The 16,106-nt window shown below is 34.5% G+C and overlaps 4 protein-coding genes across 6 annotated transcripts; 3 read left to right on the forward strand and 1 right to left on the reverse strand.

Moving 5' to 3' along the window:
• The first annotated feature begins 2,810 nt into the window (after positions 1-2,810).
• On the forward strand, positions 2,811-8,161 carry LOC139992410 (maltase A3). 3 transcript variants are annotated; one of them, XM_072013219.2, is made up of 10 exons: positions 2,811-3,411; positions 4,440-4,753; positions 5,697-5,876; positions 5,951-6,108; positions 6,177-6,311; positions 6,398-6,603; positions 6,685-6,880; positions 6,962-7,416; positions 7,599-7,739; positions 7,818-8,161. In XM_072013219.2, the coding sequence occupies exons 2-10, from the start codon at positions 4,588-4,590 to the stop codon at positions 8,056-8,058; spliced, it is 1,878 nt and encodes a 625-aa protein (XP_071869320.1). In that variant the 5' UTR covers positions 2,811-3,411; positions 4,440-4,587; the 3' UTR covers positions 8,059-8,161. The 3 variants fall into 3 exon arrangements, with proteins under 3 accessions (XP_071869320.1, XP_071869321.1, XP_071869319.1); XM_072013220.2 differs by having other exon boundaries at positions 2,811-3,354; XM_072013218.2 differs by lacking the exon at positions 2,811-3,411 and having other exon boundaries at positions 3,806-4,753.
• A 617-nt stretch (positions 8,162-8,778) lies between these two features.
• LOC141445853 (uncharacterized) lies at positions 8,779-10,039 on the forward strand. The gene is made up of 3 exons (XM_074111976.1): positions 8,779-9,172; positions 9,489-9,667; positions 9,757-10,039. Exons 1-3 carry the CDS (start codon positions 8,881-8,883, stop codon positions 9,757-9,759), a joined length of 474 nt encoding a protein of 157 aa, XP_073968077.1. The 5' UTR covers positions 8,779-8,880; the 3' UTR covers positions 9,760-10,039.
• A 664-nt stretch (positions 10,040-10,703) lies between these two features.
• Positions 10,704-14,318, forward strand: Cd98hc (CD98 heavy chain). Its single transcript, XM_072013221.1, has 9 exons — positions 10,704-11,077; positions 11,530-11,908; positions 11,990-12,234; positions 12,308-12,433; positions 12,524-12,750; positions 12,836-13,019; positions 13,080-13,306; positions 13,841-13,990; positions 14,113-14,318. Exons 1-9 carry the CDS (start codon positions 10,853-10,855, stop codon positions 14,186-14,188), a joined length of 1,839 nt encoding a protein of 612 aa, XP_071869322.1. The 5' UTR covers positions 10,704-10,852; the 3' UTR covers positions 14,189-14,318.
• Positions 14,319-14,384: 66 nt separating this feature from the next.
• On the reverse strand, positions 14,385-15,980 carry LOC139992412 (JNK1/MAPK8-associated membrane protein). The gene is made up of 4 exons (XM_072013222.1): positions 15,109-15,980; positions 14,855-15,024; positions 14,710-14,786; positions 14,385-14,618 (listed from the first exon to the last, which is right to left on the reverse strand). Exons 1-4 carry the CDS (start codon positions 15,579-15,581, stop codon positions 14,403-14,405), a joined length of 936 nt encoding a protein of 311 aa, XP_071869323.1. The 5' UTR covers positions 15,582-15,980; the 3' UTR covers positions 14,385-14,402.
• Positions 15,981-16,106: the final 126 nt, after the last annotated feature.

Below are 16,106 nucleotides of genomic sequence, written 5' to 3' on the forward strand. Positions count from 1 at the left end.
CCAATCTATTTTCCTGCTCTGCTCTGCGTTTCGATGCATTCGATTCCGATAAAAAGCCGCGGCCCGGTTCTTCTCGATCGAAGGCGAACCGTAAACGTTCGATCGGCCGAAAAGTCGTGCCGAGTTTTCATCGCGAGCAGCCATCGCCGACGCCGTGAAAATTAATTTTCATCGCTTAACAAGTTTCGTCGATGTGTACGAATACTTGATCGGCTTTCATTACGTTCGTCGGAATAATGCGTTCGTTAATAGCGTTCACCACTGATAACGAGGATAATTTAGGTAGAGCGCCTGCCTCCGTGACCATTCAATTTCCCGTAATTCACTTCCGTCCTTCGGAACGACCCGTTTCAGTTTGAAATTCCTTCGTGAATAACGTTTTTCCGCCACCGCGTAAATACTCGACCGAGTTCGATGAAAGCAGTGGCTACGTCTAAACGTAAATAAACCGCGAGCAATTGCCTTTTTTAATTAGAGGCGACTCAGGGCGGAGAGATATCGCCTGATGTCAGCCCGAGAAACCAAGAAAACAGATAACGATGTTTCGCGCTTGAAATACTTCGATAGAAGGCGAATTAATCCCTGAAATAAATTTAATAACGCAATTACTCGCGATTAGCTGTTTTCGTCGTGCATTCTCCGTCTCTATGACGAGCCACGCGATATTCCGTATCGAAATAATTTAGTTGCTTTGCTCAGGCTTTTCGATCACCGTTCCCTGAAAGCCAGAATCCAGGTAATTGGCAAACTTCATTTCTCCGGAAGAACGTGCTCGAGATGCGAAACACGCGACGAATGTAGTACACGTGCATAAAGAAAACTGATTCCGCGAATTATACACGTTCGCTCGCGCGAACAACGAAACCTTTCGGGAAACTTTCCCATCTCACTGAGTCACGGTGAAATACTTTGTCAACGTCGCAAGTCTTTCGGAATTCTTCCTCGATTTTTTAACAGCTTAAATTAAACCGAAAAACTATGTCCGTTTTAACGGAGTATATCGGTACAGTCCGAGATAAAAGAAACATTCAAAGGAAATACGAGCCTCTGAGAAGCCAAATCGATAACAAATTCCCACTTTTCGTGAGTTTTTTTCAGTTTTAATTATATAGATGCGTGATTAGTATTAGCGAAGAAACGAATTATCTGCTTGGAAAAATTTGATTCTCTCAACTATCGTAACGTTTCCACTCCACGTTTTTCTTTTCTTTGTAGAGTTAATCGATTTCGAATTGTATATCGAAACGATATTGGAAGTATTGTGTTGGCAACTAAATTATTGCGGATTTTGTCAATAAATTTAACAACCGGAATGTCCTTGGCTGTCCAAGTTCCTCGCGTTTCCCCTTCCAAAGTCACAATAATTCGTTCAGCCTAAGCAAACATCGCTATTAACGATTCGAACGTCGGACGTTCTTCCTGTTCGGAAATATATTTACGAAGTAAGAAATTTCCACGAGTTAAAAAAGTAGTTGCAAGTAGAAGGGACGAACTTACGAATAAGAATTAATCTGTCCTTGGCTGGTTTCATCGAGCAAGAATTTACTCGTCCGTCTGTGAGCGTATACGTGAAAAGCAAAGAAAATAATTCGATCGACTACTGGGTTATCTGGCACTATGCAAATTGCACGCAGTTAGTTTTCTCTTTTTCCGACGTCGAGAAACAAACGATACCCCGTTATACACGAACAGTCGAGAGACGGATGGACAGATCTGAATGGACACAGAGGATGGTCTTGTCACTGTGTTCTCCGTCGAGAACACAACTTTCCACCGTTTTTTCGAATTACACCGCCATCTGATTACCCAAAAGCTGGTCCGCTGGTGGTCCACGAGCTGCAACGTGCAATCGAATACCATTGGGAATCGGAAACCGAATACAATACATGTAAAATATCGGGAAACTCGGCACAAGGTACGTAACTGCGACAGTACAAACAAACTTTAGGATTTATACAAATTTATAGATATTATTTCACCTGTGATAACATCGATTCGTCGATTCGTAACAGCGACCAGAGACGGATGAGTTGTACGATGTGACTAACGACTGGTTCCGAGAAAAAAGCACCATAAGTACGTTTTTTTTTTTTTTGGTAATTTTCCGATTTTACTGACGCTTTATTTTACTCACTAACGTGCAGAATTTTAACGCGACGTGGTTCAAAATGTAAACGACCTATCGAGTTCGATGCGTGCAAATCTTTCAACCCTTTGCACTCTAAATTTTATTTCAATTTCGTTACCAATAGCTCTCGATGCTTTTAAGTGTTTTATATGAAATTTACTTTAACTAAAAAAATAAGACAATTTAAATAAAAACAAAGGAAGAAAGAAATACACTCAAATACCAGTTTTATTACTATTGTTGTGTTTTCTAATTTTTAAGTGTAGGATATATCTCGAAATAATTTCCAGGATGCAATCCTGGTTTTCTTTCGCACGTTTCACAAAAAGACGTGGAACTGAAGAGTCACGCTCGACATACGAGTGCAAAGGGTTAAGGATAGCTGATAAATCGGCAAAGTCTTTGCGTAAAAGCAAGGGATATCATCATTAAGACGAGTAACGTTAACAAGATTGACAACGTTAAGAAACAAAAGCCTGTGTAGTTGCGTGTAAGAAATAGCGAACACGAGCCATCGTGTTCTTTTCAGCCGCGATCTTCCAATTAGTTCAAATACGATCGCGAGAAGGATCGGATAATCCAACTTGCCGCGTTATCGATTGCTTGCTGCAGCGTGTTCCAATAATTCGCGTCGGCACGATAAATAACCAAACGTTCGCCTACCCTAGTAGCTTAACCAATAGCGTGCTCTCAGCCGAATTATAGAGGGTATTTCGGATGGCATCGATTATCTTCCAATTTACAATAACTGGTGCGTATAAAACGGGACAAATAAATCATCCATGGCTACGTGATACGAAATTGGGGTTCGTAAGAGGCTTAGGCGATGAATTACGCGACGCAATAAGGCATTCCGAGGTAGGGTTGGTCCGGTGAACGTTCGAGAGATCCGTTCGAGCGCAGCCAAATGGGTTAACCGCGAGAATGAATTACCGCGAGGCGAGAATCGCGTCGTTAGAGCAGGTGGCTCTCGTTGAAATACGAGCAGGGAAAGGAGGTGGTATATTTTTCGTATGGCGAAAACGCCATGGCCTCGCCTCTTTATGTTACCGCGACCGAATTAAAACAGCGCCGCGTCGTGTTTTCGCGTGTCGCAGGCGGAATTTTAATTAAGCGCGAACCGATGAAATTTAGTTACGCCAAACGTACGAGTTCGAGCGGACGTAAAGCAAAGAGAGAAGAAAGAAAAGTGGAATACGAGGAACGTGAGATATTTCAAGCTGTCGGTGAGCGATCGAGTGATTTGCATTTTTAGCACACGATGGATCGTTTATTATTGAAAAGTAACGTATCTTCTGAGCTGATACATCTTAATATATCCAGCGATAATATTTAGAAGGTAAGTCGGTTTCCTTTTCGACAAAGTAAGTCGTGTATCGAGATATCATCTTTTAAACACGGACTGACGTAAAAATTCGAAGATCAACGAATAGATAGACCCATCGTACTTCTTCCGTGTGATCTTCGTCCCGTTATTCGCGAAGCGATCGATGCTGTATCTACCTGATCGTTTGAACCCTCGTCAAAAATGCTTAGCACAAACGCCAGAGAAAGATATTTTACGTGGCGAAAAACGTAACATCTCGTAGACTGTCATCGGTCGATCAGGTTCCGCAGCTGCATTATGTCAGGTGTTCGAAACTGATCTTTGCATAGGAAGTTTCCACGTAAAATACGAAAGTTGCGACGTTTAGGAAAATACCTGAGGCAGATAAAATTGTCGCAGAAAATATATTTCGTTGTATGAATTTGCTACGGTGTAAACGATGCAGCTTCGGCTCGCTGCAAGTTCGCTTGATTAAATCTCTGATGAGGAATAATAATCACAGATGCCGTGAAAAACGTTTAAAATTACGTGTGCGGGAAAAATAATAAACAAGAGTATCATAAGCTAGTTTGAATACGGTTTTCCTTCTTAAAGCGAAGCTTTTTAAAACGAACGTGTTGCCCTACTTTTACTAAACGATCGCTGCTATCTTAAATAAGTAGCGTTCCCACTTTTTCAATTTTAATGCGTAACTCTTGCTCTTTACTTACGAGATGACCCAATAAAAAAGCAGGAAGAAATACATTGGCTTTGTATTAAACATCATATCTTGTCTAGACACGCCAAATCCTAATATTTATCTTGTTATGGCCGGCACATTTTACAATTACACCCCCTTTCTCGATATAATCGGTACCAGATTTTCCTCTCTCTTTGCTCAAACAAAAACTACTATCGCGATCGGTGATCCGCCACGAGCAGCGACAGGAATTAAAGGAACATCTCTATTCTCTATTCTTAACGTAAACAATGACGCGTTTTCAGTATATATGGAGCAAGGAATAAGCGCGATAAGGACACCGGAATCATCGTGATAACGGCAGATAAAGCGATAACCTGGTTTCTGCCAAAAATATATATAACAGGACGAAATCGCGGATCGAGAGTCGAGTTTTGTACATCGATTGACGAAATGCATCAATTCCGTGGAATTCTACTGTTGGTTTTCGGGCTCCTGACCGTGGGATCGACAAGTTCCCAGTTGGTGGACAAACAATGGTGGGAAACCGCTTTGGTCTATCAAATCTGGCCGAGAGGATTTCAGGATAGCAATGGAGATGGCGAGGGTGACTTGAAGGGTACGTTATGAACCGGAAATTGGAATCTACAGGTGTGTTTGATCGTTGTGGTTTTCCGAGTATTTATGGATATCGGAGATGCATGAAACGTGGGAAAGTGTATATAAAATATTATGGAAAGTAGAATACTCGTTGTAATATTTAGTAAAACGAAACTATGGCTAGTTTTGTTGGTAAAAATATGAACTTGCATAAATATGTAGTTTCTAGTGGTCGTGGATATCGTAAATACGAAATAAGTCGTAAGTTCGATAAATGGAAAAGTGTCGTGTTCGATAGTGGGCGCATGTAACGAAAGTAAAAGATAATTTCGTAGTATCGTTATCGAAATTCGTAGTAAAAATAACTGTTATTCATAGTGGGATTTTGCGTTTGAAAATTTGGCGTTTTAAACGAGACAGCTTCTATACGAATGTTTGCTATCGTTTAACCTGAGATATACAAAACGAGTTACGCGTGTATAAATGAAAATTTAGATAAATGTAATATAAGGCCTGTACAATAGTCATGAAATTTCATAGGCTCGTAAATCTATTTTTAAAGCTATTGCCAGCGTATCGTAAATGCTAAACGAGTGAAAAATTGGCTTCGCGTTCGGAGTTGTATTACGGCTGAGCTCGTTTATCGCTTGTTGGTCAAGGTACCAACCGAAGTTACTTCAGATTTCCCGTGTGCCATTGATAACGCAGAATCAATTTATCGCTCGATGGGAATAATTTTTCAATTGATTGATCGCGCGGAATTTATAGGAAACACGATGAGGTGACTTTGACAACAACATCTTTCTACGGAATATACGTAAATAAAAGACACGTGGTGAAAATATTTTTTCTAAATTTTGAATACGATATGTTAGAAATATTTAACCTGAATATCGTATCTCTAACTTTTAATTCACATTTTTAATTCATAGTTAATGAAATAAATATCAAATGTTACACAGGTATAACCAACCGGTTGGATTATTTACAAGAGCTTGGAATCGACGCAATTTGGCTGAACCCGATCTACTCATCACCACTGAAAGATTCTGGATACGATATTTCTGATTATACAGAGATAAATCCACTGTTTGGTAATCTCCAGCTCTTTGACGAGTTCGTACAACAAGCACATAAACGTGGTATGCGTCAATAGTTAGTGACATTTTTTTCATTGATTACGTATCAGTTTTTTGAGTGACATAAACTATTCCAGGCTTAAAGGTCATTTTGGACATAGTACCAAACCATTCAAGCGATCAACATAAATGGTTTCTGTTGTCAAGTCAAAATGATAAGCGATACAGTGACTACTACATTTGGGCAAACGGTTCCAAGGATCAAAATGGCAACAAGATACCACCTAATAACTGGGTAAATAATTATTCATAATCCTTGAAACAAGTTTGTCAAATGCTTGCTAATATTCTCTTTTGATTTAGATAAGCATCTACAGTGACAAAGAGGGATCAGCATGGACATGGCACGATACAAGGCAGCAATGGTATTACCATAAATTTCACAAATCTCAACCTGATCTCAATTTGAGAAATAAAAATGTGTTACAAGAATTATTGGTAAAGTATTTGCATTATGATAATATTTTATTTTGTAATTCAATAAGAAGTTAATATATGCTTAAAACTTTATTTACATATTTCAGGATGTGTTCAACTTTTGGCTGAAAAGAAAAGTTGATGGTTTTCGAATCGGTGCAGTGTCGTATCTTTATGAAGATAAGGATTTAAAAGACGAGCCTGTTGTAGGGAATGGAACCTACACATCTGGTCTGCCAGAGAGCACAGATCTTGTATACAAGTTTCGTTCTTATATTGATAATTGGGTAAAAGAGAATAATGCTCCTTCAAAGTATGTATAGAGATATCACAAATTTCACCTTATCTTATTCTGTAATATTTATATTAAAATATTGCAACTATTAATTCACAGATTATTAATTGCAGAGTCTTATGACTCTGATGAAGTGTTGATATCGCTTTATGGTAATGCTACGCACAATGGAATTCCACCCTTTAATTTCCAGTTTATTACTTCTGTTCAGAATACAAGCACCGCTGAACATATTAAAAATGTTCTGGAAAACTGGTTAAAGAAACTTCCAAACAAAGCAGGCACAAATTGGGTGGTAAGAGCACATATATTGCTACGATTATCTCTCATTGTTTGCCTAAAATTTAAGTAGATACGTCTATTCTTCTAATTCTAGCTTTCCAATCATGATACTTCAAGAGCAGCCTCAAGAATTGGATTCAATCGCGTTGATGGACTTCATATGCTTAGTCTACTGTTACCTGGTCAAGCATATACTTACTATGGAGAAGAGATTGGAATGTTAGACAGAAAGATATCATGGAATGAAACAATCGACCCCATGGGTTGTTCGAGGTCAGAGGAAATATTTGGAAATTATTCCAGAGATCCTGCAAGAACACCGATGCAATGGGACTCTAGTACCTCAGCAGGATTTTCATCTAATAAAACTACATATCTTCCTGTTCATCCAGATTATATAGAAAGAAACGTTAAAGCACAGCTAAAAAGTTCACAGAGCAATTTGAAGACATATAAATCACTTGCTACTCTTAGAAAAGATAAAGTATTCACTCATGGAAATTATGAATTTGCAACCTTAAACAGTGACCGTGTATTTGTCTTTAAAAGGTTTGTAATGCAATGACATACATATATGTAATATTCAAAATTATAAAAATTATAGTATATCAAAAAATAAATTTATATATATATATATATATATAATATATTTATATATATTTATATATATATATTATATCTAATACATTACATTATATATTCAATAAGTATCTAATATTATTTTTTATTAGATCTTTAGCAAACAATCCTACATATATCATTGTTATTAACTTGGGTCTACGACAAGAAATAGTTAATCTAACGTCGGTGTATCCGAACTTAACAGATCCGGTAGAAATTGCTATCGCATCCAGTAATGCAGTTAACATTACGTAAGCAAATGTCATATCAAAAGGGATTAACTGCCGAATTCGCGAGGATAACTCGGAATATTTAATTCCACTTTTTAGGTCAAATATTTCGGCACAAAATGTTATACTCACGGCAAATGCAGCATATGTCTTGAAAACTGAAGATATATGCAATTGTGAATCATCTACAGAACCCGGAGGAACTAGTACAACCGCAACATCTTCGACTCCTGAATCTACAACAGAGAAAAATTCTGCCGTTATTTCGTCCTCAGTAACATGGTTAATAACAAATATAAGCATCGCAGTAGTGTTATTGAATATTTTAACGTTTCATTGATCCAAATTTTGTAGAATAAAGATTTTAGTTATGAACTTGTATAAAGCTATTATAATTAGTACTTAAGCGTTCCTATATTAATAAGAGGTTTTGTCTAAAGTAACAGCAAATGTATGTTCAATTCACCCTGCTTTACATGAATTAGTATATAAGTATATCCTATAAATAGGAAGTCTATTTTTGTCAAGAGAGGCATTGTCCTCAGATGTTAACATTATGGTTAAGAAGTGCTGCCATAATTTATATTAATGACAACACAAATACTCTCACTATTCAAATACGATCACGAAGCTACGAATGTGTTGAATGACTCATAATAAGCTAAGCAATGGTCCCAAGTGAATGTCTCATTTAGAAGCCAGTTGTATCTGTACTAAAATCATAAGTAGAACCGTACTCTTGCTGGTATAATTATAGCAACGGCATGAGTTTAATATCATCATTGTTTACAATACGTAAATGTGTGTAAAGAAACGAGTGTGAAGTAAGGCAAAATACATATAAGAAATATAAGAAATTGTCAAACAATTCGTTGTCTTGTAAACAGAGAAAATATATCGTTTGTTAAATTCGTGGCTACAAATAGTTCATAATTAGTTGGATATATTTATATATATATATATATCTGTGACTCGGTTTATCAATATGTACCGATTCCCTGCTAATCAGGACGACAGGGCTTCGAACGGACGCAAATATGTTAAATCAAGTCTAACGTATCTCCCGTAAGATAAGAACGAAAGGCAAACAATAATAGGGGCGGCAAAAGAAATTTCACCATTCAATTGTTATCTCGTTGTGTCTATATTTATCGGGAACAGAATGTCGCAGAATCGTTGTTTTATAACATCGATCGTTAACGGTCAGCCTAAATCGCGCTCCACTTGTGTAAACATAAATATTCCTATCATATCGGGAAGCAAACGAACGTGCAGCGGAGAAAGTAATGATGCGAGAAATCCGTTAGTTGGTTTTTGGGATAGTGAAGCATACCAAGCAGATCAGAAGAAATTTATAACAATGGAATCAGCAGATACTACTCACCTTTCCTACGGTGCATCGACGTACGAAGCTGTACATTTCGGTGGATCTAAACAAAGATTACAAGACACAGGTTTGACATCACTATTCACGAAATGGAAAATATTCACGCAAACTAATTGTAAAATGACAACGAACAATGTTCCTACGGAATCTGAAATTTAAATTGGACCAATCATAAGGCATGTGCTCGCGCAACCGTATGCTATATGCAACATGCATTTCGAGACCGGAAGTTTGTAAATTAAGATATCGAATCTAGATTCGGTCGATAACTCGCGCGAATTTGAAAAATATATAAAAGATATTTATCAGTGCTAAATTACAATTAAAATTTATAGAATTACAAAAAATATTATTAAAAGACGTATAAAAAGACTATTTTTTAGGATCAGCAAGCGATAATTTTAGATACTACCGAATCGATCCAATGTGTATGAATATTCGTTTGTGTATGTTTTGGTTTTTATGGGGACTGTTGATAGTAGTGATTATTTTATCTATTTTATTTCACTGCTGTTTTGAATGGAAAGCATGCTACGATGCTACTATAAATATAACAGATACAGTAAGTATTTGAACAGAAATTATGAATTTTATTCACTCTAGGATCGATGTCTCAAATTATGTAACCGCCTTAATCCCTCGTTGTTTCAGTAAACTTTCCAGACACCAAAATAATACGAACAATGTGTTCAAGATTTCCAATTGGATGTTACTGAGTAAGTCAATAAATAAAAAGCCGATGTGTCCATAAAGATAATATATTTTTTCGTGCTATCAGCAAGATTTATATCTTATGATAATCGTTTAATTTCTTCCTTACGTTAACAAAGCTACTGTTAAGCAGAAGAATACAAATTAAAATACTTCTAAAACCTTTAAATATTAAATATGAGAAATGTTAAGAAAATCATGTATACAGTACTATTTATTACATTCTTATTCGTTACATTCTTACATTCTTATATATGAATATATAGAAAACTTTATATATTATTTACATCTGAAAATATTTTCTAAATATTTTTCGATTGTAATATTAAAATATCTAATAAATTTGTTTGTCATACAAAAGGTGTAAATAATCGATGAAATATCTTTCGCGCTATTTTTCAACCCAAGTATTCTATTCGTCGTTGAAACGTCTGATCGAAAGGGGAGAATTAAATCAGTTCTGGATTATGGCAGTAAAGAACCCTATGCAAACTAACTTTTAATTAAAATTCTTTAGTAACTTTATCTACAAAATAATATTTTTTTAATTATAAGTTTTTTGAAAGGATGTCTTAATTTTTAATCAAATTTTTCTTTTTAATCTTCTTATAATTTACTAACATTTTTTAGTACGATGCATAAACATAAATCTCAACCGAAGTATTACAATCTAAATAAAGGATATTTGTTTAGTACATTAGAAAATTCTGGATATTCTTTAATTTGTAAAACATATTACAAATCTTAAATACTGTTCTAAAATATTTGGTAAAATCTCGGAAATTTTGAGGGACGAAGGTCGTCCCTGATTTTCCTTTATACCTTATGCTTGTGGTAGTATAAGTAAATACGAGCAGGGACAAAAGGAGAGTAAGAACCAACCAGATATCTGTATGGGGTAAAAGGCGTCTGTCCAGTCGTTCTTGAACCTCGTGGAGTCAAAAATCCAACGAAAATTTATTAAGTAGAGAAGAATTTTCATACATCCCCGCCATATAATATCGTTTAACGTCCTTGGTATTGTGCGATAGTAATAATGGAGAGTGGGAGGTTGAATTTAGATAATATCGAAGCTAACGGGAACGCGAAAGAAACGGCAGTTGTCGCCACATACAAAGCGTTGCCGGACGAGGACGGAAGTGTACAAGATAAAATCGAAAATATGGGAAAACCAAGTAATGAAAACGATACCGACGATGGAGTTCACGAAAAGATGCTTAAAGATGAGAGTAAAATCTCTCCTATGAAAGATACAACCGAGGTATGTTAACGAGCACATTTTTGGAAGTCACGCCTAATTTTTATACGATCAATAAAAGATACCTCTACTTATAATTCAAGATATCTATCTGCTTTTTATTACTATTATTGTTTTATTATTCTATTTTATTCAAATATAATTAATAACTAATTACTGTTTTTATCTTGATTGAAAATTTTTTTTGTTCGATAATAAAAGTCAATTGATCTGCTTTCGAATGATTTTCAAATTTTATTATCACATGTTTTTACGTATTCTATATTTCTTCGACATTGTATTACATTTGTTATTCGAAAGTAAGAACCTTTTACTATTGCATCATACCATCATGAAGAGGAAAGATAGATCATGGAATTACCTGTAGAAATAATTGTGATTCATTAACATTCAAGAGAAATACATGCATTAAATGTTTGTTGATTTTATATGTAACATACAGTTATTTTGAATAGGTAAAATTTATTTCTGAAAATGGAGATACGAAGATCGATATTGAGACAGTCAAGCAAACTCTTTCTGGAATGGGAAAAGATGAACTCATGAAATTTGCTAATGACCCATTTTGGATTAGATTAAGATGGATTTTATTCATTACTTTCTGGTTTCTTTGGGTTGCCATGTTAGCTGGTGCTGTAGCTATTGTGATAATGGCACCAAAATGTGCAGCACCAAAACCCAAAGAATGGTGGGAGAAGAGTGCTATTGTACAATTAGATCCTGTTGAAACAAGCACTCATGATTTGAAAGGCATAGAATCTTTGTTAGATATTTTGAAAACACAAAATATAGATGCAATTTCTCTAGCTTCCACGGTTAAAGAAAGTTCAACAGGTATATATACAACAGTTCTTACAGGTAGTTTTTTACTCTAGTATGGCAACAGATATTAATATATTGCATTTTAAATCATAGGGGGAACAGAAGACTTCAAAAACATTAAACCAGAATTAGGAACTACAAGTGATCTGGAGGCTCTTGTAAAAGCTGCAAAAAGCAAAGAACAGTATATCATTTTAGAATTAGATCCAAGTCATACATCAACTGAACATCCATGGTTCAAACGTTCCATAGAGAGAGAAGAACCATTCTCATCTTACTACGTTTGGGCAGATGCAAAAATAACTACCGATGGTAAACGCACTCCACCTAATAATTGGGTTAGTTATATCTTTTTTCAAGTTAAAATTGCCTTGTATCTTTGTAGTATTTCTATAATATGAATTTTTTTAGCTAAGTGTACATGGAGGATCAGCATGGGAATGGAATGAGCAAAGAGAACAATATTACCTTCATCATTTCAAAATAACACAACCTGAATTAAATTACAATAATCCAGTAGTAGTTACAGAATTTTCGGTAAGTTATTTTGTCATTGCTTCTCTTATATGCTGATTAAAAAATAGGTGTAAAAAATAAATTCGATAATATTTAATTTTTAATGCTTAGGATATTTTGAGTCATTGGTTAAAATTAGGGATCAGTGGATTCCGTTTAGCTAATACTCAATATTTAACTGCGGATCCAGATCTTCATGATGAATTTAGGAGCACTATACCTACTGAGGCAGATAACTATGATTCATTAGTACATGCTTATACAAGAGATCGCCCAGAAAATGGTATTGTTCTGGCAAAATGGCAAGAAAGAGTTCATAATGAAACAGACAATAAAGGGTTAATTATCTTTAATAACTATAGTAGTAGCATGCATATTCAGTCTTTCTTTTAAGCAAAGTTCGATAACAAAATGTTTGTCCAGGTTCTTTGCCCTCCAAGATGATATTGGAACTGACATTCTACAAGTTTATAATGAGAAGAAAAGGCTGATTGATCTTCCACAAAATTCTCAATTTCTTACAACTGCAGATAGCAATATAGATGCCGCGACTTTACAGCGTGGCTTTTCCCACTGGCTTAATTTCACTTCCTGGCCTGCTTGGGATGTAAGTGTCCACAAGATGTATGCTCTAAAATATGTATTATATTATCATATTACATTCTAGATTAATGGTAGAAACCTCAGTTTGAGAGAAAGAATGCCTGCAGATATAGCAGACAGTTTAGCACTTATGACATTACTTTTACCTGGAACACCTGTATTAAAATTGAACGATACTTTGTCTGCAAAAGACGCCTTTGCGACTTTATGTAAAGCGCGACAAAGCTTAACGTTTCTTCATGGAGAGACAATGCTTAAGACTGTCAATGGAAGTGTATTTGTTTATACAAGGTAATGTAATAGTATTTTTACTTATTTCAGTATTGTATGTTTATCCATTTACACATTAAGTATAACTTTAAAACAAAAGAGGATAGTATCAGAAACTTAATGGATGGTATAGAACCTTTGAAGAGTAAAACAGTAATTGCAGTATTAATCTATATCAAAGAAAGTTCAATCAACTTAATTCACAATTGCTATAAATCATTTCAATTATCCTTTGATGCTACACTTAAACTCCAAATAACTCATACACTTCACACTATTGACACAAATTGTACTGTATAATTTACTAACCAAAGATCAATTTGCCCTGTTCCACGCTTCCTTCTATGCAACGCAGGAACTGGTGAGTCATCTTACCAACATATTGCATGAGGCCTGCGTTTTGTAAAATTAATTGTAAATAATAGCAATTTTAACTAACCACCAGTTAATAACTAATAATATAAAATATTAATTTAATTATCATTGTCAAAAATTGAATCAATTTTTCTTTCTTGCTCTTCATTAAAATAATATTAAAACCGAATAAATGTTTAGGTTAAAGAGTGGCAATCCAGGATACTTAGTAGCGTATCAATCAGCAGAAGAACCTACAGTAGTGGATTTTTCTACAATACCACAGATTTCTGACGAAGTTAATATAGTCGCACACAGTCCTAATTACGCGCAAGACAGCGACACAATAAAGTAATGTTATTTCATTATCATCAATTACTTAATTTATTTTTATTTGTTTTTCATAGAACATCAACAATTTCTTTTATAATATTGTGATAAATAACCGTTTTTTATGGTTTATTTTTTTACAGAACAAAACTACCTTCTAACAAAGTTCCCATATCGGGCAAGAGTACAGTTGTTTTAACGTTCGTTCCACAAAATTAGGTACGAGAGAAAAAAGTCTACAAGTGTTCAATAACAATCCCTTGCTTATGAACCTTATGTAATGGCATTTATTATAAGTAATTATGTACTGCTTTTGTGAAAAATATAATTAAATGTGATCCATTGAAAACATAGTATTCTTCAATCAATTAGTTATTGTTTATAAAGGAACGAGTTATTATAATTATGTTAATAATAGGTTTTATAATTGTATTTATTCTATATGAAGTTTATGCGGATCTGTGAATCTTACAGTAATAATATAAAACAATGCAGGTAAAGGAACTAAAGCAATTAATGCTGGATGAATGCCGAGATCTCGGAAAGTTGCAGCAGCTACTAAACCATATCCATATAACATCCAGTGACTTAAAATAATTATTACATTTTTTATATCTGATACACAGCTCAACAACAATGCTTTCATTGACTGAAAGAAAGGTAGAGTTTCATGAAAAATTTATAAAACATATTTAGTATTTAAACATACTTAAATATGAACAATACACAGAGACCATTACCTGATTTAATTTAAATGAAAAATGTGCTGCATTAAATAGTATAGACAATGTTATAGTTATATATGGGAATGAATAATCTGTAAAAATAAGAATTAATAAAATATAGGGAAGGTATTATCCTTACAATGTAAATCGCTTCACTTACATATTATACCACCGCCAACTGCATGTAATAAAGCTAAAATGGGATAGAAATAAAGAGCAGCATAAATTGTAAATTTTCCTTTCTTTGGTAAGAATTTCTTGGCTATAATTGGCCTTATTAATAACATTATAGCTGTCCCTAAAGCATAAAAAATGAACACCATTGTGTACCTAAGGATTGAACAATTAATTAATTTTTTAGACAAGAAAAAGCTAGACTGAATAATTAAATAGAATAATTATGTAATTACTAACAATGGATAAACAGCTTCCTGTGTACAATGCAGAGTTTCTTCATAATTTGGGCTAGGATTGTGGAACAATGTATACCAATCTGAGAGTTTTGTAATTCTACATGATCTAATTGCAAAACTACCTACAGGATCGGTTACTTGTAAAGTAATCACAGATGCAGAAACAACTTCTACTAGAGCAGACAAATGTAATGCAAACACTTTTTTTGGTATAGTACGCCTCATAGATATTATATCAATGCAAACCCAATGTAATAATAATACCAGTAGTGCCACAAATCCTAAATAGAACCAATCATAGAGCATTGGTTCGTCTTCGCAAGAAACACATATCGAAGTGGCATTTGCCCTGAACCCTCGAGGACATGCACCACAGTCACTCCAGTTGCCATCAGGCAGTAATTCCCTTCCACAATATAATCCAGGACATCGAGTAAAGGAATTTAAAGCATTTGCCTTTGGTATCGAGCACATGAAGAAATAGATATGAAAGCAATATTTATAAATATTTATGATATTTATCACCTTTTTCAAATTTCAAAATATACATCAACAAACACGCTTTATGAACATTTTAAGGTTAGATTTCAAGAACTCGAACTGCAATCCATGAGGTACAATAACATAATTTTGTAGTTATGTTATCGATTTCGAAATGTTATTCTGAATAACAAATACGCTGTTTATGGAAGCACTTCGTTTTTATAACGTAATGGTGTTTCTTAATAATAAAGTTTGTAAACTATCATTAGGTATGGAATGTCATTTGACGGTAGATCGGTAATATCATGTGTATCTATACATATATCTAATACAATATATATCAAAGAATATGTTACAAAGAGCATAAAAATGATTTTATGTCAACATAGAAAGATGATTTCAGAAAATGAAAGCATGCATTCTAAAAGCTATAAAAGTTATACGTATATATATGTGTATATATATATATATATATATATATATATATATATATATTAAAATTGTACAATATATAAT

Source organism: Bombus fervidus, chromosome 11, assembly GCF_041682495.2.
Source record: "Bombus fervidus isolate BK054 chromosome 11, iyBomFerv1, whole genome shotgun sequence".
NCBI lineage: Eukaryota > Metazoa > Arthropoda > Insecta > Hymenoptera > Apidae > Bombus > Bombus fervidus.